The 27,967-nt window shown below is 56.3% G+C and overlaps 2 protein-coding genes across 2 annotated transcripts; both read right to left on the bottom strand.

Annotated features, from left to right (window-relative positions):
* Positions 1-371: 371 nt before the first annotated feature.
* Positions 372-14,652, bottom strand: LOC137467323 (non-receptor tyrosine-protein kinase TYK2-like). Its single transcript, XM_068178810.1, has 23 exons — positions 14,460-14,652; positions 13,108-13,231; positions 12,570-12,714; positions 12,098-12,261; positions 11,574-11,952; positions 10,900-11,082; positions 9,760-9,917; positions 9,060-9,183; positions 8,765-8,957; positions 8,580-8,686; positions 8,049-8,225; positions 7,431-7,518; positions 7,230-7,357; positions 6,462-6,597; positions 5,760-5,911; positions 5,530-5,680; positions 3,681-3,778; positions 3,224-3,416; positions 2,947-3,065; positions 2,025-2,197; positions 1,829-1,946; positions 1,618-1,728; positions 372-534 (listed from the first exon to the last, which is right to left on the bottom strand). Exons 1-23 carry the CDS (start codon positions 14,635-14,637, stop codon positions 400-402), a joined length of 3,534 nt encoding a protein of 1,177 aa, XP_068034911.1. The 5' UTR covers positions 14,638-14,652; the 3' UTR covers positions 372-399.
* A 2,828-nt stretch (positions 14,653-17,480) lies between these two features.
* On the bottom strand, positions 17,481-24,154 carry LOC137467383 (hsp90 co-chaperone Cdc37-like). The gene is given in 9 exon segments (XM_068178887.1): positions 17,481-17,677; positions 18,010-18,081; positions 19,323-19,505; positions 20,834-20,956; positions 21,412-21,527; positions 21,821-21,926; positions 22,027-22,047; positions 22,049-22,309; positions 24,017-24,154. Coding segments are annotated over 9 exon segments (1,137 nt in total). The 5' UTR covers positions 24,119-24,154; the 3' UTR covers positions 17,481-17,524.
* Between the last annotated feature and the right edge of the window lie 3,813 nt (positions 24,155-27,967).

Here is a 27,967-nt window from a genome sequence, read left to right as displayed (position 1 = left end):
CCCCCATTCCATGGGGATTTCTGGGATTTTTCCCCCCATTCCATGGGGTTTTTTACCCCCCATTCCATGGGGATTTTTGGGATTTTTTGCCCCCCATTCCATGAGGTTTTTGGGGCATTTTCCCCCCATTCCATGAGTTTTTTTGCCCCCCATTCCATGGGGTTTTCTGGGGTGCTCCCCCCCCCATTCCATGGGACTTTTTGCCCCCCATTCCATGGGATTTTTCCCCCCATTCCATGGGGTTTTTTGCCCCCCATTCCATGGGGATTTTTTTCCCCCCATTCCATGAGTTTTTTGTCCCCCATTCCATGGGGATTTTTGGGATTTTTTCGCCCCCATTCCATGGGGATTTTTGGGATTTTTTTCCCCCCATTCCATGGGGGTTTTTGCCCCCCTCCCTCAGCAGAGGTTGAAGACGGAGGGCGCCTGGGCCCGGTACTTCTCCTGGAAGCTCCTGAGGACGGGGACGAGGTTGGGGAAGGCCGGGCGGAACGAGGCCTCGGCCTCCCAGCAGTTCTTCATCAGCCGGTAAATCTGGGGGAAAACCGGGGAATCCCGGGAGAGCCTCCCCGGGAGAGCCTCCCCCGCCGCCCCGGGATGTCAAACACCCCCTGCCCTCTCCTCCCTTCCCACTTTGCTCCCGCCCTTTCCCCTTTTTCTCCTTCTCCCGCAATCTTTCCCCCTTTCTTCCACATTTTCCTTCCCCACTTTCCCTCCTCCTCCCACTTTTTCCCTTCCTCTTCCCCACTTTTCCCCCTTCTCTTCTCTTCCCTTCCCATTTTCCTTTTCCCCTTCCCATTTTCCTTTCTCCCTTCCCACTTTCCCTCTCCCCTTCCCATTTTCTCTTCTCCTTTCCCATTTCTCTTTTTCCCTTCCCATTTCCCTTTTTCCCTTTCCCATTTTCCCCCTCCCATTTCCCATTTTCCCTTCCCATTTTCCTTTTACCCATCCCACTTTCCCTCTCCCTTTCCATTTTCTCTTCTCCTTTCCCATTTCTCTTTTTCCCTTCCCATTTCCCATTTCCCCTTTCCCATTTTCTCTTCTCCTTTCCCATTTCCCTTTTTCCCTTTCCCATTTTCCCCCTCCCATTTCCCATTTTCCCTTCCCATTTTCCTTTTACCCATCCCACTTTCCCTCTCCCTTTCCCATTTTCTCTTCTCCTTTCCCATTTTCCTTTTTCCCTTCCCATTTTCCTCCTCCCCTTTCCCATTTCCCTTTTTCCTTTCCCATTTCCCTTTTTCCCTTCCCATTTCCCTCTCCCCTTTCCCATTTTCCATTTTCCCTTCCCATTTTCCTTCTCCCCTTTCCCATTTTCCTTTTTCCCTTCCCATTTTCCTTTTTCCCTTCCCATTTCCCTCTCCCCTTTCCCATTTTCCATTTTCCCTTCCCATTTTCCTTCTCCCCTTTCCCATTTTCCTTTTTCCCTTCCCATTTTCCTTTTACCCTTCCCACTTTCCCTCTCCCCATTTTCCTTTCCCCTTTCCCATTTTCCCTCTCCCCTTCCCATTTTCCCCCTTCTCCCCTCCCCATTTCCCCACTTTTCCCCTCCCTCTCTCCCTTTTCCTCCTTCCCTTCCCATTTTCCCCCACTTTCTCCCCGCTTTTCCCCTTTTCCCACCTCGCAGGGACAATCCCTGGGCATGGGGAGCCTCTTCCCCCTCTCCAGGAGCTCGATCAGCCTCAGCACCGTCATCTGCCCCTGCGTGGCCCCGATCATCTCCAGGAATTTCTGTGGGGGGGGGAAAGAAAACCAAAACCAACCAAAACCAAAATCCATGGGAAAAACCCCGATTTCAACCCGAAAACCCTGGAATTCTCACGGGACTCACGGCCGGGGGGCTGCTCCCGGGGTCGCAGCGGGTCAGGAGCTCGTAGAGGGTCACCCCAAAAGACCAAACATCCGAGGCATAGTAGAACTTACACTCCTTGAGGCACTCCGGGGCGTACCTGGAATCATCTGGGATCACGGACCCGGGATTTGGGACCCAGCAGCGTTCCCAGGACGTTCCCAAATTCACCCCTCACCAGAACACGGGGCTGTCGCCGTCCTCCCGCACCCGGTAGTACTCGTGGCCCTCGGGGACGGCCTTGGCCAGCCCGAAGTCCCCGATTTTCACCACGTGCTCGTTCTCCAGCAGCACGTTCCGGGCTGCCAGGTCCCGGTGGATGTAGTGCAGGGAGTGCAGGTAGGCCATGCCCTGGAAAAGCGGGGAGAAAATGAGATTCCGGGGGGATTCCGGAAGGTTGGGGGCGGTTTTTGGGGGGGGTTTCAGGCGTTTCTGGGGGAGCCGTGCGGTGTTTTCGGGGGTTTGTCCCTGTTTTTTGTGGGAATCGGCCGCATTTTTGGGGATTAAGCCCCATCTGAGGGTTGGCACTCCCGTGTTTTGGGGGTTCATCCCCATTTTTGGGGAAAGTCAATCCTATTTCTGGAGTTCAGCCTCACTTTGAGATGTCAATCCCATTTTTGAGGGGTTCATCTCAATTTTTTGGGGATCAGCCCCATTTTTTGGGAATTCAGCCCCATTTCCAAAGGGTCCGCTCCCACATTTTGGGATTTCAGCCCCATTTCCAAAGCGTCCAGCCCCATATTTTGGGAATTCAGCCACATTTTGGGATTTCAGCCCCATTTCCAAAGGGTCCGGCCCCATATTTTGGGAATTCAGCCACATTTTGGGATTTCAGCCCCATTTCCAAAGGGTCCAGCCCCATATTTTGGGAATTCAGCCACATTTTGGGATTTCAGCCCCATTTCCAAAGGGTCCGGCCCCATATTTTGGGAATTCAGCCACATTTTGGGAATTCAGCCCCATTTCCAAAGGGTCCAGCCCCATATTTTTGTCAATTCAGCCGGATTTTGGGGCTGTAACCCCCGTTTTTGAGTCATTCAACGCCATTTTTTGGGGGAATCATCCCGTTTTTTCGGGATCCAGCCCCATTCCGGGCTCACCTCACAGATCTGCTGGGCGAAGAGCAGGAGGTGGGACAGGCTCAGGGGGTGCTTGGGCAGGAATTCCCGGAGGCTTCCCAGCGGGACATACTCCATGATCAGCTGCACCACCTTGTCTCCTGCAACAGACACACGGCAATGTGGGGACCACCCCTGAGAGCCCCCAAATTCCTGCCAGGACAGCGATTCCCGGCCAAAAAAAAAAAGTGGGAATTGGGGTTTTTTAAGCTCTCCGTGGCTGATCCACTGGAAAATCCCAGGGGGTTTTGTCCCTCACCCTGCTCGCTGCAGCAGCCCTTGTACTTGACGATGTTCTCGTGGTACAGGGTCTTCAGGATCTGGATTTCCCTCTTCCAGGAGCTCAGGAGCTGGGGGCTGCTCCCAGATTTCAGGGATTTCACCGCCACCATCTCCCCAGTGCCGTCGTTGGTGGGGTCGTAGCAGCACAGGCTCACCTTCCCAAAGTGGCCCTGGAGAACGATAAATTTTGGGGATTTGGCAGGGAAAGGAGGTTTTGGGGCTTCCCTGTGCTGGGAGGATCCACAGGGGGTCAACAAAGTTCAGAAATGGAGGGGAAAATCAGCCGGAAAAAAAGGTTAAAATGTGAAAATAAGGATTAAAATGTGGAATTTTGGGTCCAGCCAGGGAAATCCGCAGGGAAAAGAGGTTGAGGAGTGGAATTTCAGATCCAGAGAGGGAAAGGAGCCATGCCAGCTTCCCCAGAACTCACTGACCTCCCCCAGCTCCCGGATTTTCTTCAGGTACCGCTTCTGGAAGACGGTGGGATCCGAAACCGGGAAGTCGGGATTCACCGACGTGACGTCCACGAGGTCTGCGAGGGACCTTGGCTTTTCCTGTTTTCCCTTTCCTCCTTTTCCACCACAAAACCCCGGGATTTTTCCCCCGTTCCCGCCCCTCAGGGAGCGGCTGCAGCCGGGTGAGCTCCCTCACGCCCCTTTCCCCCACAGAATTCAGGAATTTTCCCGTTTTCACGGCCCTCACGGAGCAGCTGGATGTGGGTGAGCTCCCTCACGCCCACTTTTCCCACAGAATCCCTGGATTTCTCCCACAAATCCTCGGGATTTTGCCCGTTCCGCCGGGATTTTGCCCCGTTCCCGTCCCTCACGGAGCAGCTCCAGCCGGGTGAGCTCCCTCACGCCCTTTCCCCCCACAGAATCCCAGGATTTCCCCCACAAAACGCCGGGATTTTGCCCCGTTCCGCCGGGATTTTGCCCCGTTCCCGGCCCTCACGGAGCGGCTGCAGCCGGGTGAGCTCCCTCACACCCTTTTCCCCACAGAATCCGGGATTTCCCCCATTCCCCGATCCAGGACCCTCATCCCCGTTCCGCCGGGATTTTTCCCCGTTCCTGTCCCTCACGGAGCAGCTCCAGCCGGTTGAGCTCCCTCACGCCCTTTTCCCCACAGAATCCCGGGATTTCCCCCACAAAACCCTGGGATTTTGCCCCGTTCCCGGCCCTCACGGTGCGGCTGCAGCCGGGTGAGCTCCCTCACGTCCTTTTCCCCACAGAATCCCGGGATTTCCCCCATTCCCCGATCCAGGACCCTCATCCCCGTTCCCCCGGGATTTTGCCCCGATCCCGCCCCTCACGGAGCAGCTGCAGCCGGGTGAGCTCCCTCACGCCCCTTTCCCCCCACAGAATCCCGGGATTTCCCCCACAAAACCCTGGGATTTTGCCCCGTTCCTGTCCCTCACGGTGCGGCTGCAGCCGGGGTGAGCTCCCTCACGCCCCTTTCCCTCACAGAATCCCGGGATTTCCTCCACAAAACCCCGGGATTTTTCCCCGTTCCTGTCCCTCACGGTGCGGCTGCAGCCGGTTGAGCTCCCTCACGCCCTTTCCCCCACAGAATCCCGGGATTTCCCCCACAAAACCCCGGGATTTTGCCCCGTTCCCCCGGGATTTTTCCCCGTTCCTGTCCCTCACGGTGCGGCTGCAGCCGGTTGCGCTCCCTCACGTCCTTTTCCCCACAGAATCCCGGGATTTCCCCCATTCCCCGATCCAGGACCCTCATCCCCGTTCCCCCGGGATTTTGCCCCGTTCCCGGCCCTCACGGAGCAGCTCCAGCCGGGTGAGCTCCCTCACGCCCTTTTCCCCACAGCATCCCGGGATTTCCCCCATTCCCCGATCCAGGACCCTCATCCCCGTTCCGCCGGGATTTTGCCCCGTTCCCCCGGGATTTTGCCCCGTTCCCGGCCCTCACGGTGCGGCTGCAGCCGGGTGAGCTCCCTCACGCCCTTTTCCCCCACAGAATCCCGGGATTTCCCCCATTCCCCGATCCAGGACCCTCATCCCCGTTCCGCCGGGATTTTGCCCCGTTCCGCCGGGATTTTGCCCCGTTCCCCCGGGATTTTTCCCCGTTCCCGGCCCTCACGGTGCGGCTCCAGCCGGGTGAGCTCCCTCACGCCCTTTCCCCCACAGAATCCCGGGATTTCCCCCATTCCCGGATCCAGGACCCTCATTCCCGTTCTGCCGGGATTTTTCCCCGTTCCGCCGGGATTTTTGCCCCGTTCCGCCGGGATTTTGCCCCGTTCCCCCGGGATTTTGCCCCGTTCCCGGCCCTCACGGTGCGGCTGCAGCCGGGTGAGCTCCCTCAGCACGGTGCGGAAGGACGGCCGCTCCACCGCGGTGTAGTTGAGGCACCGGGAGATCAGCGAGGCCAATTCCCGGCAGGAAGGCTCCGGCAGCCGGTGCCTCTTCTCGTAGAAACGCTCCTTCTGCGGGAAAAACACGGGGAAAAAACTCCAAATCCGACCCCCAAATCCAGCCCAAACCAAGGAAAACGGCGGGAATCACCTCGGAGGGAGTCCGCTCCTTCAGCGGGACGTCGGCGTCGAAGCAGATTTCCAGGAGTGTTGTCCCAAAACTCCACTTGTCCGAGGCCGTGCTGAGGTTCCCGACATCCCGGATGCATTCCGGGGCGATCCAGGGAATCCTGTCCACGCGCTCTGAGGGGCACGTCCCACCGGGGGAAGTATTTTAATTACTTCTTTTCATTATTTATTGGGGGTGATGGCGTGTTTGGGGCGTCGGTCCGTTACGGGTAAAACGTTAAAGGCGAAGGGTTAAAATATTAAAGACGGAGTGTTAAATATGGGATATTAAAGGTGTAAAATATGGGATGTTAAGTAGAAAATATGGGATATTAAAGGTATAAAATATGGGATGTTAAGTAGGAAAATATGGGATATTAAAGGTATAAAATATGGGATGTTAAAGATAGAAAACTTTGGATTTTCAAGGGATAAAATATGGGATTTACAAGGGGAGAGCCCGTGGTAAAAGCATCCCAGGCAGTGGTATGGGGTGGGATCATCCCTGACAGCAGCTTGGGGACCAAACCGGGTGGAATTCCCATATTAAAATGCCAAATATTGGGAAAATTCGTGTTGGAAAAATAGTGAGTACTCTGTGAAAAGAGCTCTGGCCACAACCTATGGGAATTTTTAGGGAAAGGGTGGAAAAATAAGCTGGATTTTGCCCCTGGAAATCCAGTACCTTCCCGGGAGAGCACGGTGAAGCTGACCCCGGGATCGCTGAGCTTCACGAAGGGCACGGATCCGTCCTCCAGCCCCTTCCTGGCCAGCAGGATGTTCTTGGCACACACATTCCCGTGCACCAGGTTCTTATCCTCCTGGGAAAAGCAGGGGGAAAGGGAAAAATGATTGGGAAATAAATTTAAAAAAAAATCAATTATTTTTTACTTAATGTAAATATTTTACCGTTTTCTGATAATAAATTATTTCCCAATAGTAAATTTTCCCCCATTAAAAAAGTTCCCGTAATAATTTTCCCCGTAGTAACGTTCCAGTGTTCATTTTCCCAGTAGCAAATTCCAACAGACCCCAAATAATAAGTGAATACTGGAAAACAATCCCAAAAAAAATAAATATTGGGAAAAATCCCAGCAATGCCATGGGGCAAGGCAAAGCTTCTGGAAAATAAAACAAAAAACTGGAATTCCTGGCTGGAATTTCACCTCCCTCTCTTGGGATTTTGCTCCGAGATCAAGCCAAAGCAGATAATAAAATGATAAAGAGGATTTTCCAGCCCTGTTCCCAAACCCCTGCTCAGAATCCCATCCTCATCCCTTGCTCTTCCCAGCTCCAAAATGAATCCGTGGAGGACTGGAATTCCTGGAACAGGGAGAGGGAGCAAGGACGGGCTGCAGGAATGGGCGGAATGACCCTAAAAATGTGATTACCCCCTGGGAAAAGGGAGGGAAGGCACTGCAGGGTATCCACGGGAACTCCCAGCTGGAATTACCAGGTAGCTCAAGGCACTCCCCAGCTGTTTGGCCACGGTGATTTTCCACCCCACGGAGATCCGGCCCTTCTCCTTGCGGAGCAGCACGTCCAGGGGCCCGTGCTCCACAAACTCCTCCACCATGATGTCTGCGGGGAAAACCGGGATGATCCCGCGGGACTGGGGCCTCGGGAGCGGGGCGGGGGGTGCTGCTGGACTCACTCTCGGAGCCGCGCACGCAGACGCCGTGCACGAAGGCCAGGTGGACGTGGGACACCTGGGACATCAGGCTGGCGCTCTCGAAGAACGCCTGCGGGGACAGCGGCGATGGCAGGGGGATCCCGGGCTTCCCGAAGGGCCCGGGAGCTCCCGGGAGCCAAATTCCAGCCCTTTGGGAGCCCCATCCCAGCCCTTTGGAAGCCAAATTCCAGAATCAAAAACCAGGACGAATTCCAGCCCTCATGGATCCACACTCCAGCCCCTGGAGCCAATTTCCAAGCCCGGATCCTTATTCCAGCCCTTGGATCCACTTTCCAGCCCCTGGGACCTAATTCCAGCCCCTGGAGCCGAATTCCAACCCCAGATCCTTATTCCAGCCCTTGGATCCTTATTCCACCCCTCGGATCCACTTTCCAGCCCCTGGAACCGAATTCCAGCCCTTTTGGAGCAGAATTTCATCCCTTTTGGAGCTGAATTCCAGCCCTCGGATCCATATTCCAACCCTCTGGGCCGCGTTCCAGCCCTTCTGGGGTCACATCCCACCACCTGGATCCCTCTCCCACCCCCTGGATCCGTGTTTCCCGCCCCGATCCCGGCTCTCCCAGCCTGGGAAGGGCTCACCAGGGCGATGTCCCTGTGGCTGGGGTCCAGGACTTTGAGCACCACGTGCATCTCCCGCCCGTTGTTGTTCTGCTCCGTGGAAAAATACTCGGCCTCGTCGTCGTTCCCGGAATTCCCGCAGACGCTCAGGACCCCGTCGTAGATGTTGGTCCGGGTGCCCTGGCCCAGGTGGGCTCGCTGGGAAAACGGGGAAAAGCAGGAGCTGTTAGACGCTGGGAAGGTGGGAATCCTCACCTGGATCCCTCCCCGAGTTCCCTCCGCCTCCCAGTGTGGGAGAAAGCCGCTTCCACGGGGATTTTTCCCTCCCTTTCCCTTGGAAATGGAAGGGATGAATCAGCAAATGCATCCTGCTGGCTGGCCTAGGGGTGTGGGAGGATCCTGGGATCTGGAGGGAATCCCTGGAAGGCTGAGAATCCCAGGAAAGCAGAGAGATCCACCATTCCATGGATCCCGAGAAGGCAGAGCAGGTTCCTCCACTTCCCCCAGTGAATCCCGGGAATCTGAGCAGTGAAAATCCCTGGAAAGCAGCACCTGGGTGATCTCGTTCTTGCGGATCTGGTGGAAGCTGAGCTGGGTGAGGTTCAGGATCTGCTTCCCGTTATCCTTCGCCTTCCGTGTGATCAGCAGGTCTGAGATCTCTGGGAAAGGAGGGGACGGGGCGCTGTGAGCTCCCGGATCCGCCCGTTCCCGATCCCCGGGATGATCCCTGTCCCTACCTCCCGGCTTGGGCGGGCAGCACCTCTTCACCGTGAAGTTCTCCTCGCCGGATTTGAGGGTGCAGCCCTTGAGCACATCCAGGAGCTCCCGCAGGGAGGGGAATTCCCGATCCCAGCCCTCCAGCACGAAGGAGTCCCCCTTCTTCTGGATCCGGAATTGCCGGTACTTGAAGGCTCCCGGCGTCCCAGGAGCCTGGAAAAGCCAGGGAGAGGCAGGAGCTGAAGCCACGGGGCTCCCGGGTCATTCCAGAGCTCGCAATTCCTGGGAATCCCGCGCTGGGAATCGCGTCCCTACCTGCTGGTGGCTCCTCTTGAGCACGGAGAGGATCATGCGGTTGAAATCCAGGACGCTCCAGCGGAGGATGAAGAGCCCTTCCTCCGGCTCTTCCCGGCGGAGCTTGGCAAAAACAAACTCCTCCCTGGAAAAGGGAGGGAAGGAATGGATTGGGATGAGCCCCGAGCAAAGGGAATGGATTGGGATGAGCCCTGAGCAAAGGGAATGGATTGGGATGAGCCCTGAGAAAAGGGAATGGATTGGGATGAGCCCTGAGCAAAGGGAATGGATTGGGATGAGCCCTGAGCAAAGGGAATGGATTGGGATGAGCCCTGAGAAAAGGGAATGGATTTGGATCAGCTCAAAGGACGTGGAATAGCTCTGGGAGAGCTCCAAGGACACCTGGATGAACATGGAGGACAGGGAATGGCTCTGGATAATCCCCTGAGGACAGGAAATGGTTCTGGATGAGCCCTGAGGACAGGGAATGGCTCTGGATGAGCCCTGAGGAAAAGAAATTAATGAGGAAAAGCCCTGAGGACAGGGAATGGCGCTGGATGAGCCCTGAGAACAAGGAACGGCTCTGGATGAACCCAAAGGACACGGAATGGACCTGGACCAACCCAAAGCAGATGAAACACTCGGGGACCACCCCGAGGGCACGGGATGGTCCAGGATGACTCCGTGGGATCTGGGTGATCCGCAGGGAAGCCACACTCACTGCATGGGCCCGTGGATGCCGTTGTGGATGCTCAGGAGTAGCCGTGGTGGGGCCACGTCGTGGCACAGGTAATGGCTGGAGTCGGCCGTCAGCCGGAAATATCCGTCCACCAGCGACACCAGAGCCAGGGCACTGCCAGGGCACGGCAGCAGCACCTCCTGGGGAGGGACAGAGCACTGGGGTGAGCGGGAAACCCACGGGAAACCCTAAAAAAACCATGGGAAACCTAAAAAACCCCATGGAAAACCCTAGAAAAACTGTGAGAAACCCTAAAAAAACATGGGAAACCTTAAAAAAACCCTTGGGAAACACGCAGGAAACCCTGAAAAAAACTGCAGGAAACTTTTAAAAACCCATGGAAAACCTGTAGGAAATCCTAAAAAACCTGCAGGAAACCCTGAAAAACCATGGGAAACCCTGAAAAACCCATAGGAAACCCTAAAAAACCCATGGAAAACCGGCGGGAAACCCTAAAAAAATAATGGGAAACCCTGAAAAACCCATGGGCAACCCTAAAAAACTCTTCGGAAAACGTGCGGGAAACCCTAAAAAACCCATGGGAAACCCTAAAAAACCCATGGAAAACCTGTGGGAAACCCTAAAAAACCCAAGGGAAACCCTAAAAAACCCATGGAAAACCTGCGGGAAACCCTAAAAAACCTGCGGGAAACCCTAAAAAACCCATGGAAAACCTGCGGAAAACCCTAAAAAACCCAAGGGAAACCCTAAAAAACCCATGGAAAACCTGCAGGAAACCCTAAAAAACCCATGGAAAACCTGTGGGAAACCCTAAAAAACCCAAGGGAAACCCTAAAAAACCCATGGAAAACCTGTGGGAAACCCTAAAAAACCCATGGAAAACCTGTGGGAAACCCTAAAAAACCCATGGAAAACCTGCAGGAAACCCTAAAAACCCACGTGAAACCCTAAAAAACCCATGGAAAACCTGCAGGAAACCCTAAAAAACCCATGGAAAACCTGCAGGAAACCCTAAAAACCCACGGGCAGCCCTAAAAAACCCACGGGGAACCCTGAAGAAACCCCCGATGAAACCCCTTGTTCTTCGCAGCGCTGCCTCCTCCCGACCTGGGAAGAGCAATCCCGGGATCCCAGCGGCGGGAGGGACCCGTCCCCACCCACCAGGCACTTGTTGTCCTGCCGGTGGATGCTGATCCTGGAGTCCTTGACCACCACGTGGGTGATTTCCCGAAAATCGCAGAAATGGCACCAGGGCGGCTCGCTCCGCTCCGCCGGCTGCGCCTCTGGCTCCTTGTTCCTGCTTTTTCTCCCAAAATATCCACGCTGGGACAAGGTTTCCCTGCTCTGCGGGGGTGAAAAGAGGAGAATTGCAGACTTTTCCTGCTGCTGGGAAGGGTTTTGGGGGGGACCGGGATAAGCTGGAGCCCGAGGAAAAGCCGGGATGCACAAGTGAAGGAGAAGGAGATGGTGTGGGATGGATTTGGGTGGGAAACTGGGAAAAACTGGAAAATGAGCTGGGCGCCCCAGGTAAAACCCAGGACCACAAACCAAGGAAAAAGATGGGATTTGGGATGGGAATGGCTCATCCCAAACCCACCTCAAACCAAGGAAAAAGATGGGATTTGGGGCAGGAATGGCTCATCCCAAACCCACCTCAAACCAAAGAAAAAGATGGGATTTGGGGCGGGAATGGCTCATCCCAAACCCACCTCAAACCAAATTAAAAATGGGATTTGGGATTGGAATGGCTCATCCCAAACCCACCTAAAACCAAGGAAAAAGATGGGATTTGGGATGGGAATGGCTCATCCCAAACCCACCCCATCCCAACCCACCTCTCCGGGCACCGGCCGCCACTGGATCCCGCCGGTGCCGGTGACCAGGACGTGGTGAGTGACTGGACAATCCCTCGGGATCAGCGGCTGCTCCGGCTCCGCGTGGCCCCCGTTGGCGCAGGGCGGCCCCTTCTCGCCCTCGGCCGCCGTTTCCAGGGAAAGCACCGGGAAAAGCTCGCTCCCAAACCGGGGAGCCAGCTGCTCCAGGGTGGCCAGGTACTTGTACATCACGTCCCGCTCCGTCAGGTTGCCGGCGGCCACCGTGTGCCGCTGGAAGCGCCGCAGGAAGCGGCGGAAGACGTTCTTCATCCGGAACCTGGTCAGGAAGTTGTTCTGCTGGATCTGGCGGCGGAAGGAGCGCGGGATGCAGTCCTTGAAGCTGCCAAAAAAAAAAAAAAAAAGGGGGGAATTGTCGGGAAGAGGTGCAGGAAGAGCTTGGGATGCAACAGAGAAGCCGCGGAAAACAAGTTAAAAAAACCAGTGAAAAACGAGGAAAAACCCCTTGGGAAAAGCAGGAATTTTACCTGTACTTCCTGGCCACTTCCTCCAGGGAAATGCCCTTTTTTATGGCAATGTGGGAGAGGTGGAGCACGGCCATCCCCAAGCTCTCGTTCTTGAACTTCTGGATTTCCGGCTCGCTCTGGAAATCCTTCAGGGAGGCGACGTCGTTGATGAATTCAAATTTTCCCTGTTAAACGTGAAATAATTGCGACTAAAACTCAGCCCTGAGGCGATTTCCAGAAGGATTTTCCTCGTGCTTTTCAATTCAAAAGGTGGGACTGCGACTAAAAATCCCCTAAGAGGGAAAATTATCCCGTGGAATTACGGAATCCCACCCAGCTCCGATCCCGGCAGGATAAAACCTTTCCAAAGGGAAAACTCAGGGGGGTTGTTATCCTTAAATAAACCCCTGGGGATGGAAAAACAGATCCTGAGCTAAATCCAGCTGGGCTGAGGAAAATCATCCCATTTTTCCCCCAAATCCTGCCCCGTTACCTGCTCAAACAGGTACTCGAAGGAGGATCTGTCCAGTAAAGCTCCTCCGGGAGGCTTTTCCTCGGGAGAATCCCCCGCACGCGGCACATTCCGGAAAACCGCCGGCTCCTTGTCGTTCATCCCGTGCCAATTCCGGAAATAAAACCTGGAATGGGGAGAGGAGAGGAGGAGAGGGGCTGGCCCCGTGCTGGGAGTCACATTCCGGGCTCGGATCAGTGGATTTCGGGGTTTTTCAAGGAATAAAACTTCTTGGAACCGCGGGAGAATCAGCCACGTGCTTAAAAAAAATTGGGATTTGAGCACAGGGAATTAATCCGAGCTTGGAATGAAAGGCAGCAGCCTCTTCCTGCCTCCAGGATGGGATCATTTAAAGCTTTTCCCATCTTTTTTTTTTTTTTTTTTTTTTTCCCAGGGACCCCCTGCTGATCCCAAAAAATCCCTCCCTTTTTGCGCGCCGATGGAGAGGCCAAATCCACCGTTCCCCTCCTTTCAGTGGGACCAGCTTTTCCAGGGAAATCCGGGGCGGGAGAGGCCTCACCTCATCCTGAAGATCAGGTTGATGTTGGTGTCCTTCCCGATGTGGAACTGGTGGTTGGGCGGGAGCCAGATCCGGCTCTGGGGGTCGTAGAGGGCGAAGAGGCTGTAGCAGAGCGGGGTAATTCCTGCCAGGAATGGGAAAAGCCAGCTGGGACGGGGGGCTTGCTCCCAAAAAAACTGAAATTCCGGGGGGTTTACTCCGAAAAAAACTGAAATTCCGGGAGGGTTGCTCCCAAAAAATTGAAATTCCAGGGGGGTTGCTCCCAAAAAATTGAAATTCCAGGGGAGTTGTTCCCTGGGAATTCCTGGTGTTTTCCTTGGGAATTTCTGGTGTGTTCCCTGGGAATTCCGGGTGTTTTCCTTGGTGTTCCAAGGGAATTCCTGGTGTGTTCCCAGGGAATTCCTGGTGTTTTCCCTGGGAATTCCTGGTGTTTTCCATGGGAATTTCTGGTGTGTTCCCTGGGAATCCCTGGTGTTTTCCCTGGGAATTCCTGGTGTTTTCCATGGGAATTTCTGGTGTGTTCCCTGGGAATCCCTGGTGTTTTCCTTGGGAATTCCGGGTGTTTTCCCTGGTGTTCCCTGGGAATCCCTGGTGTGTTCCCTGGTGTTTTCCTTGGGAATTCCTGGTGTGTTCCCTGGGAACTCCTGGTGTTTATTTGCCCTGGGAACTCCTGATCCACAGCGGCGTGTCACACAGCGAGCACCCGCCCTTCCCCAGGCATCCCAAACTCAGGAATTCCCCACCCATCCCAAATTTGGGAATTCCCCACCCATCCCAAACCCGGGAATTCCTCACCCACCCCAAACTCAGGAATTCCTCACCCACCCCAAACCTGGGAATTCCCCACCGATCCCAAACCTGGGAATTCCTCACCCATCCCAAACTCAGGAATTCCCCACCCATCCCAAATTTGGGAATTCCCCACCCATCCCAAATTTGGGAATTCCTCACCCACCCCAAACTCAGGAATTCCTCAACCACCCCAAACCTGGGAATTCCCCACCGATCCCAAACCTGGGAATTCCTCACCGATCCCAAACCCGGGAATTCCTCACCCACCCCAAACCTGGGAATTCCCTACCGATCCCAAACTCTGGAATTCCCCACCAATCCCAAACCCGGGAATTCCTCACCCACCCCAAACCTGGGAATTCCCCACCGATCCCAAACTCCGGAATTCCCCACCGATCCCAAACCCGGGAATTCCTCACCCACCCCAAACCTGGGAATTCCCCACCGATCCCAAACCTGGGAATTCCTCACACACCCCAAACTCTGGAATTCCTCACCCACCCCAAACTCCAGAATTCCTCACCCACCCCAAACCCGGGAATTCCTCGGGAATTCCTCACCGATCCTGCGGGCGAGGTCGATGCAGATCTCCTCGGCGCTCGGGGAGCCCTGGCCGTAAACCCGGCAGCGCTCCCGCTCCTCGTCCCCGCTCCAGTGCAGGAGCACCTTGAGCCCGGCCCCGGCCGGGAACCCGCAGCCTTCGGCCTCGGCCTCGGCCCCGCGCCGGCACAGCGACATGACGGCTTCCGAGGGGGGAAAAAAAAACCCGGGATTTGCACCCAGAATTGGCATTCCCAAAACTCCGCTGTGCCGGGGGAGAGGGGAAAGCGTCGCTCGGAGCGGCTTTGCCTCCCCGCGGATCTTCCTCCCAGGAAAGCCCCACAAGAAGCAGGGTTTATCCCAGGAAAATGGGGCAGGGGAATGGGGGAGACAAGAGCAGACAGAGAAAATTCCAGGGTTTTTTCTGGGGGGAAAAAGGTGTGTGTGTGGGGGGGGTTTGGACCCATTTCCAGATGGGGTTTGGCTCATTCCCAAATGGATTTTGACCCGTTTCCGGGTGGATTTGGGGATTTTGGAGCCGTTTCGGGTGCATTTGGGGATTTTTCAGGAGGGATTTTGGACCCGTTTCAGGGTGGATTTGGGGATTTCGGACCCGTTTCAGGTGGATTTGGGGTTTCGGACCCATTTCAGGGTGGATTTGGGGATTTTGACCCATATCAGGTGGATTTGGGGTTTCGGATCCATTTCGGGGTGGATTTGGGGATTTTGGACCCGTTTCGGGTGGATTTGGGCATTTTGGACCCGTTTCGGGGTGGATTTGGGGATTTGGGACCCGTTTCGGGGTGGATTTGGGGATTTCGGACCCGTTTCGGGGTGGATTTGGGGATTTTGGACCCGTTTCGGGGTGGATTTGGGGATTTTGGACCCGTTTCGGGTGGATTTGGGGATTTTGGAGCCGTTTCAGGTGGATTTGGGGATTTTGGACCCGTTTCGGGGTGGATTTGGGGTTTTGGACCCGTTTCGGGTGGATTTGGGGATTTCGGACCCGTTTCAGGTGGATTTGGGGATTTTGGACCCATTTCAGGGTGGATTTGGGCATTTTGGACCCGTTTCAGGTGGATTTGGGGATTTTGGACCCGTTCCGGGTGCATTTGGGGATTTTGGACCCGTTTCGGGTGCATTTGGGGATTTTGGACCCGTTTCAGGTGGATTTGGGGTTTCGGACCCATTTCAGGGTGGACTTGGGGATTTTGGACCCGTTCCGGGGTGCATTTGGGGATTTTTCGGGAGGGATTTTGGACCTGTTCCGGGGTGGAATTTTGACCCCCTTCAGAATGGGTTTTGCACCTGTTTCAGGGTGGATTTTCACCCTTTTTGAGATGGATTGGATTCGTTTCAGGATGGATTTTGATCCATTCCAGGCTGAATGTTTGACCCGTTTCAGGGCGGATTTTTGACCCACTTCAAGAGGAAACTTTGACCCGATTCAGGGTAGATTTTGACCCACTTCAAGATGAATTTTTGACCCATTCTGGGGTGGATTTCGACCCATTTCAGTCTCTCACAGGAGATTTCCCCCCCCCTACCCCCGGTTGGTACCGGCCCCTGCCCGCTCTCTCCCCCCCGCCCCGGTTGGTACCGGCCCCTCACAGGGTTGGTTCCGGGCCCACCCCCGGTTGGTACCGCCCCTCCCGGTTGGAACCGACCCTCTCTCCCCGCTCCCGGTTGGCATCGGCCCCCCGTTACCCCCCGGCTGACGCCGGTCCGTGGGTTGGTACCGGCTCCCCCCCCTCCGGTCCCCCCCGTTGGTACCGGCCCGGCCCGGCCGCCGCTCCGGCTCCCTCCGCCCCGCAGAGCCGCCGCCTCCCATTGGCCCCGAGAGACGCGCGCTGCCATTGGCCGGCGCCGGCGCCAGGCCACGCCCACGCGCCTCCGCCCCATGGACATGAGGAAAGGCTCTGATTGGCTGAGAGGCGTGAGGGGGCGGGGCATCGAGATGAGCATGTGAAGGGGGCGTGGTCATGGCGGTCCAGGGGGCGGGGCTTGGGACACAGCTGGATTTAAACCCATGGGCACAGCTGGATTTAAACCCATGGACACAGCTGGATTTAAACCCATGGGCACAGCTGGATTTAAACCCATGGACACAGCTGGATCCAAACTCACGGCCACAGCTGGATTTAAACATGGGCACAGCTGGATTTAAACCCATGGGCACAGCTGGATCCAAACTCAGGGGCACAGCTGGATTTAAACCCATGGGCACAGCTGGATTTTAACATGGGCACAGCTGGATCCAAACTCGGGGCACAGCTGGATTTAAACCCATGGACACAGCTGGATCCAAACTCACGGGCACAGCTGGATCCAAACCCATGGGCACAGCTGGATTTTAACATGGGCACAGCTGGATTTAAACACAGCCACAGCTGGATCCAAACCATCGGGCACAGCTGGATCCAAACCCACGGGCACAGCTGGATTTAAACCCACGGACACAGCTGGATCCAAACCCACGGGCACAGCTGGATTTAAAGCCACGGACACAGCTGGATACAAACCCACGGGCACAGCTGGATTTAAACACAGCCACAGCTGGATCCAACCCTCCGGGCACAGCTGGACCAGGATCCAATCTGAGTGGGCCAAACCCCGTCAGCGGAGCCCCCCAGGAGGGGCTGGCAGGACGGGGGGAGAGGGGTCACAGCCCCCTGCCCTCCCAGGGTGGCCCCGGTTCATCCCCGGCCCCCCAGAACGCCCCCGGACCCCCACTCCACGCTCAGCTTCTCCAATCTCTTTATTCTCCGCTCCGGCACCGCGGCTCCAACCCCCCCCGAACCCCAAACTCAACCGAGGAGGGGCCGGTGGGGGGGGTGGGGGGGAGCCCCAAACCTCCCAAAAACCTTCCCCAAAAGTCTCTACGGCGTGAAAAGCGCGGGGTGGGGGGGCGTGAGGGGAGCGGGGAGGGGGCTGCGAGGGTGGGGGTGGGGCAGGACCCCTCCCCGCCTGCTTTTGCTGCTTTTCCGACAGGGGCGCGTTGGTTTTTTTTTTCTTTAATTTTGGGGTTTTTTTCCACTTTTTTTTCGACCTTTTCCGCCTTTTCCTTCGGGGGGCCTGGCCCCGCTCAGGGCTTTGCCTCGTCCTCGGCGCCGTTTTCCTTCTTGATCTCCTCGTAGACCGCGGCCTCGCCGGCGCCCTTGTCCGCCCCGTCCCCGCCCTTGGCGTTGGGCACCCAGAGCCCCGAGTCGATGCAGCGCTGCATGTGGTACTTGGCCTCCTAAAAAAGGGGCACCAGGGGGTTTGGGGACACCCCAAGGGATTTGGGACCACCCCCTGAAGGATTTGGGGACACCCCAAGGGATTTGGGGACACCCCAATGGATTTGGGGACACCCCTCGAAGGAATTGGGGACACCCCAAGGGATTTGGGGACACCTGCCGAAGGATTTGGGGACACCCCAAGGGATTTGGGACCCCTCCTGAGGGATTTGGGACCCCCCGAGGGATTTGGGACCCCTCCCGAGGGATTTGGGACCCCTCCCGAGGGATTTGGGACCCCCTGTGGGATTTGGGACCCCTCCCAAGGGGGGTTTTTGGGTAAAAAACTCACGGTTGGGTCCATTTTGCTGATTGTGTCCTGCAGCATCTGAACGTCTTTGACATCGAAGCATTTCTGCAGCTCCTGCCGGGCCCAGGGACTGGTCAGTGGTGCTGGGAGGGACTGGGATATACTGGGAATGACTGGGATCGTGCTGGGAGGGACTGGCATCACACTGGGAGTGACTGGGAACACGCTGCCAAGTGATTGGGAACACGCTGGGAGTGACTGGAACATACTGGGAGTGACTGGGATCATGCTGGGAGTGACTGGGATTATGCTGGGATCACACTGGGAGTGACTGGGATTGTGCTGGGAGTGACTGGGATCATGCTGGGATCACACTGGGAGTGACTGGGATTGTGCTGGGAGTGACTGGGATCATCCTGGGATCACACTGGGAGTGACTGGGATTGTGCTGGGAGTGACTGGGATCATGCTGGGAGGGACTGGAACATAGTGGGATCACACTGGAAGTTACTGGGATCATGCTGGGAGTAACTGGGGTCACGCCGGGAGTGACTGGGATATACTGGGATCAAACTGGTAGTGACTGGAACATACTGGGAGTGACTGGAACATACTGGGAGGGACTGGGATATACTGGGATCACAATGGGAGTGACTGGAACATACTGGGAGTGACTGGAACATACTGGGAGGGACTGGGATATACTGGGATCACAATGGGAGTGACTGGAACATACTGGGAGTGACTGGGATCATACTGGGAGTGACTGAGATCACGCTGGGAGGGACTGGGATCATGCTGGGAATGACTGGGATCATGCTGGGAATGACTGGGATCATGCTGGGAATGACTGGGATCATGCTGGGAGGGACTGGGATATACTGGGATCACACTGGGATATACTGGGATCACGCTAGGAGGGACTGGGATCATGCTGGGAATGAGTGGGATATACTGGGATCACACTGGGAGTGACTGGAACATACTGGGAGTGACTGGGATCACGCTGGGAGTGACTGGGATCATGCTGGGAATGACTGGGATATACTGGGATCACACTGGGATATACTGGGATCACACTGGGATATACTGGGATCACACTGGGAGCGACCGGGATCAAACTGGGCGCCAACAATCCCCGCAAGGAAACGCTCCAAAAACCCAAAACCGAGGGACTGAGCCTCAAAACCAAACCCGTACCGGGACTGACCGGGACTCAACCCAACCCCACCAGGAGCCCCCAAACCTCCAACACCCAAAACGCCGCCGTTTAGCCCCAAAACCCGCTCAGAGCGGGGGGACGCTCGCGGGAATCGCCCCCGAGGCCGGGGAGGGGGGATCCGGCCCGGACTCACGGGGGGCAGGGACTCGTAGACGTCCACGGGGTCGAGCCCGCCGGGCCCGAGGCGCTTCTGGCGCTCCTCCTCCTCGTACTCGCGCAGCGCCTTCTCCAGCCGCGCCCGCGCCCGGCCCCGCACCCGCTCCTTGAAGCCCTCCAGCTCCTCCGTGAAGCCCTCCAGGTAGTGCTGGTCCGCCGTCTGGGGGTGTGGGGGGGGGGGGAAATGGGGTTCAGGGGGGGTTGTATGCCAAAATCCACCCCAAATCCACCACAAAACCGCCCCAAATCCACCACAAAACTGCCCCAAATCCACCACAAATCCACCACAAAACTGCCCCAAATCTACCCCAAACCCACCCCAAATCCATCCCAAACCCACCCCAAATCAACCACAAACCCACCCCAAATCAACCACAAACCCACCCCAAATCCATCCCAAATCTACCCCAAATCCACCACAAAACCACCCCTAATCAACCACAAACCCACCCCAAATCCACCCCAAAACCACCACAAATCCATCCCAAATCCGCCCCAAATCCATCCCAAAACCATCCCAAATCCACCACAAACCCACCCCAAATCCACCACAAAACCACCACAAATCCACCCTAAACCTGCCCCAAATCCATCCCAAAACCTGCCCCAAATCCATCCCAAAACCGCCCCAAACCCACCCCCGGCTCCGTCCGGCGGTGCCGGGTAACGAAGGGGTAACGAAGGGGAATTGGGAACTGGGGGCTGTGCCGTGATGAGGGGGGGGCTGAACCCCAACCTGCAGGCCCCGAGCTGCCTCTTCCCACCCCTGAATCTCCAATTCCACTCCTAAACCCCCAGTTCCAACCCCAAATCCCCAATTCCAGTCCCACACCCTCGTTTCCACCTCTGAATCCCCAATTCCACTCCTAAATCCCCAATTCCAACCCCAAATCCCCAATTCCAGTCCCACACCCTCGTTTCCACCTCTGAATCCCCAATTCCACTCCTAAATCCCCAGTTCCAACCCCAAATCCCCAACTCCAGTCCCACACCCTCGTCTCCACCCCTGAAGCCCCAATTCCAACCCCAAATCCCCAATTCCAATCCCACATCCTCGTTTCTACCCCCGAATCCCAGTTCCACTCCTAAATCCCCAGTTCCACTCCTAAATCCCCAGTTCCAACCCCAAATCCCCAGTTCCAATCCCACACCCTCATCTCCACCCCTGAAGCCCCAATTCCAACCCCAAATCCCCAACTCCAGTCCCACACCCTTGTTTCCACCCGTGAATCCCCAGTTCCACTCCTAAATCCCCAGTTCCAACCCCAAATCCCCAACTCCAGTCCCACACCCTCGTCTCCACCCCTGAAGCCCCAATTCCAACCCCAAACCCCCAATTCCACCCCCTGAGCCCCCCCCTTTTCCACCCCATCCCCCTCTCCCGGTCAAACCTCACAAAAAATTGAAAAATTTGAGGCTAAACCCGTGGAAATCGGGGCGCGCTCGGTCTCAGGGAGGGATTTTGGGGAGTCCAGGGGGGATTTTTACCTTAATTTTGGTGAAAAACTGCCGGAAGCAGGCCCTGGGATCCACCTTGAGGCTCTTGGCCAGCTCCAGGATGAACTGCATGACGATGGTCTGGTGGGCCACCTGCTCCATCAGCGCGTGTTTCTGGGGGGAAAAACGGCGTCAAAATCCCCAAAATCCCCCAAAACCCACATTCCCCAAACCCCTTTTCGGGTGGGAAAGAGGTGATTTGGGTCAGGGAATCCCCGCAGAGGGGTGGATTCGTGTGTTAAGTCACTAGGACGAGACTGGGTTGGGTTTGATGATCTTTAGGAGCTTTTTGATCCCAAATTAATCCCAAATTCCCTGATTTTGTGGGCTCCCCCTCCCAGGGAAACCCCGGAGCTGCTGGAGAGGGGTCAGGGGTGAGCCTCTCTCCCACGGAAGGCTGGGGTGCTTTTATAGGACGATTTTAAGGATCTTTTTTTCCCCACCTCTCCTGCCTTATGTATCCCCAACGCTCTCGTTTTTCTTGGCAGGAAAAAACGGGAAGGAGCCCACAGAGGTGACAAGAAGGCAGCTCCAGCCCGGGAAAGGGGGATTTTATCCCGACTCCTCACCTCCTCCACCTCCAGGTCGATGCACCAGATGACCAGGTAGTTGGCTGTCTCCTCGCAGACCAGGTGAGGGTTGTCCGACAGGTACTTCTGGCTGTCATCCCAGCGCCTCAGCATCCCTGCAGACAGGGAGCGGGGAGCATTCCCCCGGCTCAGCCAGGGAACGAGCTCCAAACTCCGTCAGGAGAAGGGCGGCGAGGAGGGCGAGCGCCTCGTTCCGAAATCTAACTGACCTCCCCCGAAACTGCGCCTCGGCGGGGGAAAAAAAATGGGGAAAAGCACACAAAATCCTCGATTTTGCCGCGCAGTGAGAGGATTCCGGGCTGCTCCCACCCCAGGGGGGTTGTTCCCAAGCTTGGAGAACCCCAAAAAGCTTCCCCCAGCTCCCCTAAAGCCCCCCCAGGCCCCTCACCAAAGTGTTTAATCTGCTTCTCATATCGCTCCACGAAGGTTTTGTGTTTCTTCTCCTTCTGCTCCTCCGTCTCCTCCTTCTCCTCGGGCTTCACGTTGAAAACGCTCTGGGAACCCGAAGGAACACAGGGAATGGTTTGGGGGGATTTAGGACACGGCGGGGGTGGGTTTTTTTTTGGGGGGGGGGGTTTTCTCCCCAAACCCCACCTTGCTGAAGCCGTCCTTGCTGGAGCGTGTCCACGTTCCAGGGCATGTTCTTCTCCTTCTTCCTCAGCTCCTCCAGCTTGTTCTCCCAGCTCTTCTCCTCGTTCCTCAGCTGCTGGGCCTCGGCCTGGAGCTTCTCCAGCTCCCCCTTCCCGCTCTCCGCCTCGGCCACTTCCAGCTCCTTCATCTTCTTCTGGCACTCGGCGAGTTTGCGCTTGCACTCGCGGCAGCCTTTATCCAGCTCCTCCTTCTCCTTCTGAACTGCTCCATGCGCTCCACGCGGGGCCTGGGGAGGCACCGGCGGCAGGAAGGCAGCTGGAGCGTGTCACTCCCGGCGTTTGGGGGGGTTTTGTTGGGATGGGGAGGGAGCAGCAGCTTTTCCGTGGGGAACGTGGGGGTGGCTCTGGAATTCCAAGCTCCCCAAAGTTGGGTGCGAGCCCTTGGAGGCGGCGCTGCCCCATCCCGGGACACGCAGGGGGATTTGGGGGGGCTGTGCCCCTTCCCTGAGGCGCTTCCCAAGGGAAGGAGCAGCCCCCGGGCAAGGCAGGGACGGAGCAGGAGCTGAGGGGGGACAGGGAACGGGGTGTGCCGGGATGGGGAACGGGGGAATGGGGAATGGGGTGTCCTGGGATAGGGAACGGGGAATGGGCTGTGCTGGGATGGGGAATGGGCTGTGCTGGGGATGGGGAACGGGGAATGGGGAATGGGGTGTCCTGGGATAGGGAACGGGGAATGGGCTGTGCTGGGATGGGGAATGGGCTGTGCCGGGATGGGGAATGGGGAATGGGCTGTGCTGGGATGGGGAATGGGGAATGGGCTGTGCTGGGATGGAGAATGGGGAATAGGGAATGGGCTGTGCTGGGATGGGGAATGGGGAATGGGCTGTGCTGGATGGGGAATGGGGAATGGGCTGTGCTGGGATGAGGAATGGGGAATGGGGTGTCCTGGGATGGGGAATGGGGAATGGGCTGTGCTAGGATGGGGAATGGGGAATGGGCTGTGCTGGGATGAGGCATAGAGTGTCCTGGGATGGGGCATGGGGAACGGGGTGTGCCGGGATGGGGAACGGGGAATGGGGTGTCCTGGGATAGGGAATGGGGAATGGGCTGTGCTGGGATGGGGAATGGGGAATGGGGAATGGGCTGTGCTGGGATGAGGAATGGGGAACGGGGTGTCCTGGGATGGGGAATGGGGGAATGGGCTGTGCTGGGATGGAGAATGGGGAATGGGCTATTCTGGGATGGGGAATGGGGAATGGAGAATGGGGAATGGGGTGTCATGGGATAGGGAACGGGGAATGGGCTGTGCTGGGATGGGGAATGGGGTATGGGCTATTCTGGGATGGGGAATGGGGAATGGAGAATGGGGTGTCATGGGATAGGGAACGGGGAATGGGCTGTGCTGGGATGGGGAATGGGCTGTGCTGGGATGGGGAATGGGGAATGGGCTGTGCTGGGATAGGGAACGGAGTGTCCTGGGATGGGGCACGGGGAACAGGGTGTCCTGGGATGGGGAATGGGGAACGGAGTGTCCTGGGATAGGGAACAGGGAATGGGCTGTGCTGGGATGGGGAATGGGGAATGGCGAATGGCTGTGCTGGGATGGGGAATGGGGAATGGGGAATGGGCTGTGCTGGGGATGGGGAATGGCGAATGGGGAATGGGCTGTGCTGGGATGGGGCATGGGGCACGGGCTGTGCTGGGATGGCGGAGCTCCCCGCGGGGGGCTGCAGGGATGATCCCATGGGAATGTGGGGAGCCCCCGCCCCACGGAGCCCTGGAGCCGGGAAAAGGAGAACACACCCCCCCCCCCCGCTTCCCGTCCTGCGGGAACAGGGAGAACCCCGCACACCACGGGGGTCCCACGAACAACACATCACCCCCCCTGCCTTCCCCATCCCCTTCCTTCCGGGAATCCCGGCCCGGTCGCCATAGGAACGGGCCTCCCGCGGAGCGCCAGGCCCGGGGGGCGGCGCGGGCCGGCCGAGCCGCACCTGGTGCCGCCATCGAAGAGGCTGGCGGTGTCGATGTTGGGGGTGAGTCTCGTCCTCGTCGTCCGAGACCTCGATGTGGTCCCACACGCTGTAATCCACCATGGCGCGGCCGCCGCGACCCTCCGGCACCCGCCCGGCCCGGCCGCTTCCGCCCGCGCCTGACGCGCTTCCGCCCGCGCCTGACGCGCTTCCGGCGCCGCGCCCGCCCCTCGGAGCACGCGCGCGGCGCGCAGGAAGCCGCGCCCGGTTCAAATATGGCGGCGGATTTAAAGAGACACGAGCACCCTCACACTGCGTTTCACCTGCGGGTTTAAGGGCGTTCATAAAAGGAAGAGAGTCTTTTAAACTATTTTAAGGGTTTAACTTGAAGGAAAAGCCTGCCTCTTCCATGATTTGAAGAGGTTTAATTGACTGGGAATCCCTACTTTCTGTTATTTCAGGGATTTAGTTGAGGACAAATCCAACTTTTCTGCTGTTTTAAATGGTTAAATTGAGGAGGAATCTCTGTTTTCCGTCGTTTTTAAGGGTTTGAGTTGAAAGGAGATCCTTTACGAGCCTTTTTAAGAGTTCCATCAACAGGGGCCCTCTGTTTTAAGGGATCTTACAGGGAAAATGGTGTCCAAAAGCCCCAAAAAATGGTGTTTCTTGAGGGAAAACCAGTAAAGGGAGAAGGAGGCCTCTTGGGGGCTTAAATTGACTGGGAATTCCATTAAACATTTTTAATTGATGCAAGATCCTACATTTTAAAGTTTCAATTGAGGGAAACTCCACCTTTTTCACCATTTCTATGTTTTATTTTGGGAGGAGACCCCCCCTTTATCCATCATTTTAGGGGTCTAAACATAGAGGGAACTTGTTATTCCATTTTTAAAGTCTAAACTGAGGGGGCAAAATCGCTTTTTTCCATTGTTTTAAAGGGTTTAACTAGAGGGGTTCCCTATGAGGGGAAAAAAGGCAGGAAATCTGAGGGGGAAAAGGGTGGGAAATGTGAGGGGAAAAGGTAGGAAATGTGAGGGGGGAAAGGGTGGGAAATGTGAGGGGAAAATGTCGGAAATGTGAGGGGGAAAAGGTAGGAAATGTGAGGGGAAAATGTCGGAAATGTGAGGGGGAAAAGGTGGGAAATGTGAGGGGGGAAAGGGTGGGAAATGTGAGGGGAAAAGGGCGGGAAATGTGAGGGGAAAATATCGGAAAAGTGAGGGGAAAAGGTGGGAAATGTGAGGGGGGAAAGTGTGGGAAATGTGAGGGGAAAATGTCGGAAATGTGAGGGGGAAAAGGTGGGAAATGTGAGGGGAAAAGGGTGGGAAACGTGAGGGGAAAAGGTGGGAAATGTGAGGGGAAAAGGGCAGGAAATGTGAGGGGAAAATATCGGAAAAGTGAGGGGAAAAGGTGGGAAATGTGAAGGGAAAAAGGGCGGGAAACATGAGGGAATGTGAGGGGAAAAGGTGGGAAATGTGAGGGGGAAAAGGGCGGGAAACATGAGGGGAAAAGGGCAGGAAATGTGAGGGGAAAATATCGGAAAAGTGAGGGGAAAAGGTGGGAAACATGAGGGGAAAATGTCGGAAAAGTGAGGGGGAAAAGGGCAGGAAACGTGAGGGGAAAGGTGGGAAACATGAGGGGAAAACTATAAAGACAAAGTAATTTCTCGTGTGCTCGCCCCCACCCACCTCTGCCTCACCCCAGCACCAACCCCAAGGTTTAAGACACCCAAAAACTCCCCACCCACAGCTCAGACCCCTACAGGCACCCCAATATCCCCCCCCCACACATAACAAATCTCCAGCGCTGCGTCCTGAGGCTTTATTAGAAGATTTAATGGGGGTAACACACATCTGAGACCCCCCCGGAATACGCTACAAAAATAGAAGTGCTAAAAGTCTCCCCGAAAGGTACGGGGGTAAGGTCCAGGCCCCCCCCCAAAAAAAAAAAACGAGAGCTCAGGTTTGTAGTGTGTGAAACGGGACCAGCCCAGAGTGAGGGGGGGGTCTGGGGTTTTTGAGGACCCCTCACCTCAGCTGGAGACAGCCCGGCCATGAGGGGCCCGCGCCCGCCGGGCCACCGTGGCCAGGCGCTGCTGGGCCAGGAAGGACTGAGCCCCGCTGGGGCCGCCCCGCGCCGGCGACCCTCCCTCGTGCTGCCGCAGCGCCAGCCCCTGAGGAAAAGGGCAGGGAAGGTGAGGGGGAAAGGTGGGAAATGTGAGGGGAGAAGGTGGGAAATGTGAGGGGAGAAGGTGGGAAATGTGAGGGGGGAAGGTGGGAAATGTGAGGGGAGAAGGTGGGAAATGTGAGGGGAGAAGGTGGGAAATGTGAGGGGGGAAGGTGGGAAATGTGAGGGGAGAAGGTGGGAAATGTGAGAGGGAAAGGTGGGAAATGTGAGGGGAGAAGGTGGGAAATGTGAGGGGAAAAGGGCAGGGAACGTGAGGGGAAAAGGGCAGGGAACGTGAGGGGAAAAGGGCAGGGAACGTGAGGGGGAAAGGTGGGAAATGTGAGGGGGAGAAAGGTGGGAAATGTGAGGGGGAAAGGCGGGAAATGTGAGGGGAGAAGGTGGGAAATGTGAGGGGAGAAGGTGGGAAATGTGAGGGGGAAAGGTGGGAAATGTGAGGGGGAAAGGTGGGAAATGTGAGGGGGAAAAGGGCAGGAAATGTGAGGGGAAAAAGGGCAGGGAACGTGAAGGGAAAAGGTGGGAAATGTGAGGGGAGAAGCTGGGAAATGTGAGGGGGGAAAAGGGTGGGAAATGTGAGAGGGAAAAAGGGCAGGAAATGTGAGGGGAGAAGCTGGGAAATGTGAGGGGAAAAAGGGTGGGAAATGTGAGGGGAAAAGGGCAGGAAATGTGAGGGGGAAAGGTGGGAAATGTGAGGGGGAAAAGGGCAGGAAAGGTGAGGGGGGAAGGTGGGAAATGTGAGGGGAAAAGGGCAGGAAATGTGAGGGGGAAAGGTGGGAAATGTGAGGGGGGAAAGGTGGGAAATGTGAGGGGAAAAGGGCAGGAAATGTGAGGGGAAAAGGTGGGAAATGTGAGGGGAGAAAGGGCAGGAAATGTGAGGGGAAAAGGGCAGGAAACGTGAGAGGGAAAGGTGGGAAATGTGAGGGGGAAAGGTGGGAAATGTGAGGGGGGAAGGTGGGAAATGTGAGGGGGAAAGGTGGGAAATGTGAGGGGAAAAGGGCAGGAAATGTGAGGGGAAAAGGTGGGAAATGTGAGGGGAAAAAGGGTGGGAAATGTGAGGGGAAAAGGGCAGGGAATGTGAGGGGAAAAGGTGGGAAATGTGAGGGGAGAAGGTGGGAAATGTGAGGGGAAAAGGGCAGGAAATATGAGGGGAGAAAGGGCAGGAAATGTGAGGGGGAAAGGTGGGAAATGTGAGGGGAAAAGGGCAGGAAATGTGAGAGGGAAAGGTGGGAAATGTGAGGGGAGAAGGTGGGAAATGTGAGGGGGAAAGGTGGGAAATGTGAGGGGAAAAGGGCAGGAAATCTGAGGGGAGAAAGAGCAGGAAATGTGAGGGGAAAAAGGGCGGGAAATGTGAGGGGAAAAAGGGTGGGAAATGTGAGGGGAAAAGGGCAGGGAATGTGAGGGGGAAAGGTGGGAAATGTGAGGGGGAAAGGTGGGAAATGTGAGGGGAAAAGGGCAGGAAATATGAGGGGAGAAAGGGCAGGAAATGTGAGGGGAAAAAGGGTGGGAAATGTGAGGGGAAAAGGGCAGGAAATATGAGGGGAGAAAGGGCAGGAAATGTGAGGGGGAAAGGTGGGAAATGTGAGGGGGAAAAGGGCAGGAAATGTGAGGGGGAAAGGTGGGAAATGTGAGGGGAGAAGGTGGGAAATGTGAGGGGAAAAGGTGGGAAATGTGAGGGGAAAAGGTGGGAAATGTGAGGGGAAAAAGAGCAGGAAATGTGAGGGGGAAAGGTGGGAAATGTGAGGGGGAATAGACGGGAAATGTGAGGGGGAAAGGTGGGAAACGCGAGGGAGA

Source organism: Anomalospiza imberbis, unplaced genomic scaffold, assembly GCF_031753505.1.
Source record: "Anomalospiza imberbis isolate Cuckoo-Finch-1a 21T00152 unplaced genomic scaffold, ASM3175350v1 scaffold_61, whole genome shotgun sequence".
NCBI lineage: Eukaryota > Metazoa > Chordata > Aves > Passeriformes > Viduidae > Anomalospiza > Anomalospiza imberbis.
The sequence above is the reverse complement of the archived record's forward strand: the minus strand, read 5'-3'. Positions and strand labels throughout refer to the sequence as shown.

What these genes read in the sequence shown, in the direction of transcription:
- LOC137467323 (XM_068178810.1), bottom strand. Translation starts at nt 14,637, where the DNA reads ATGTCGCTGTGCCGGCGCGGGGCCGAGGCCGAGGCCGAAGGCTGCGGG. An exon ending in GAAGTGGCCAGGAAGTACAG is followed by an intron (nt 11,953 to 12,097) that starts GTAAAATTCCTG and finishes TTTTTTTGGCAG; the next exon opens with CTTCAAGGACTGCATCCCGC. An exon ending in CCAGGGATTGTCCCTGCGAG is followed by an intron (nt 535 to 1,617) that starts GTGGGAAAAGGG and finishes GTTTTCCCCCAG; the next exon opens with ATTTACCGGCTGATGAAGAA.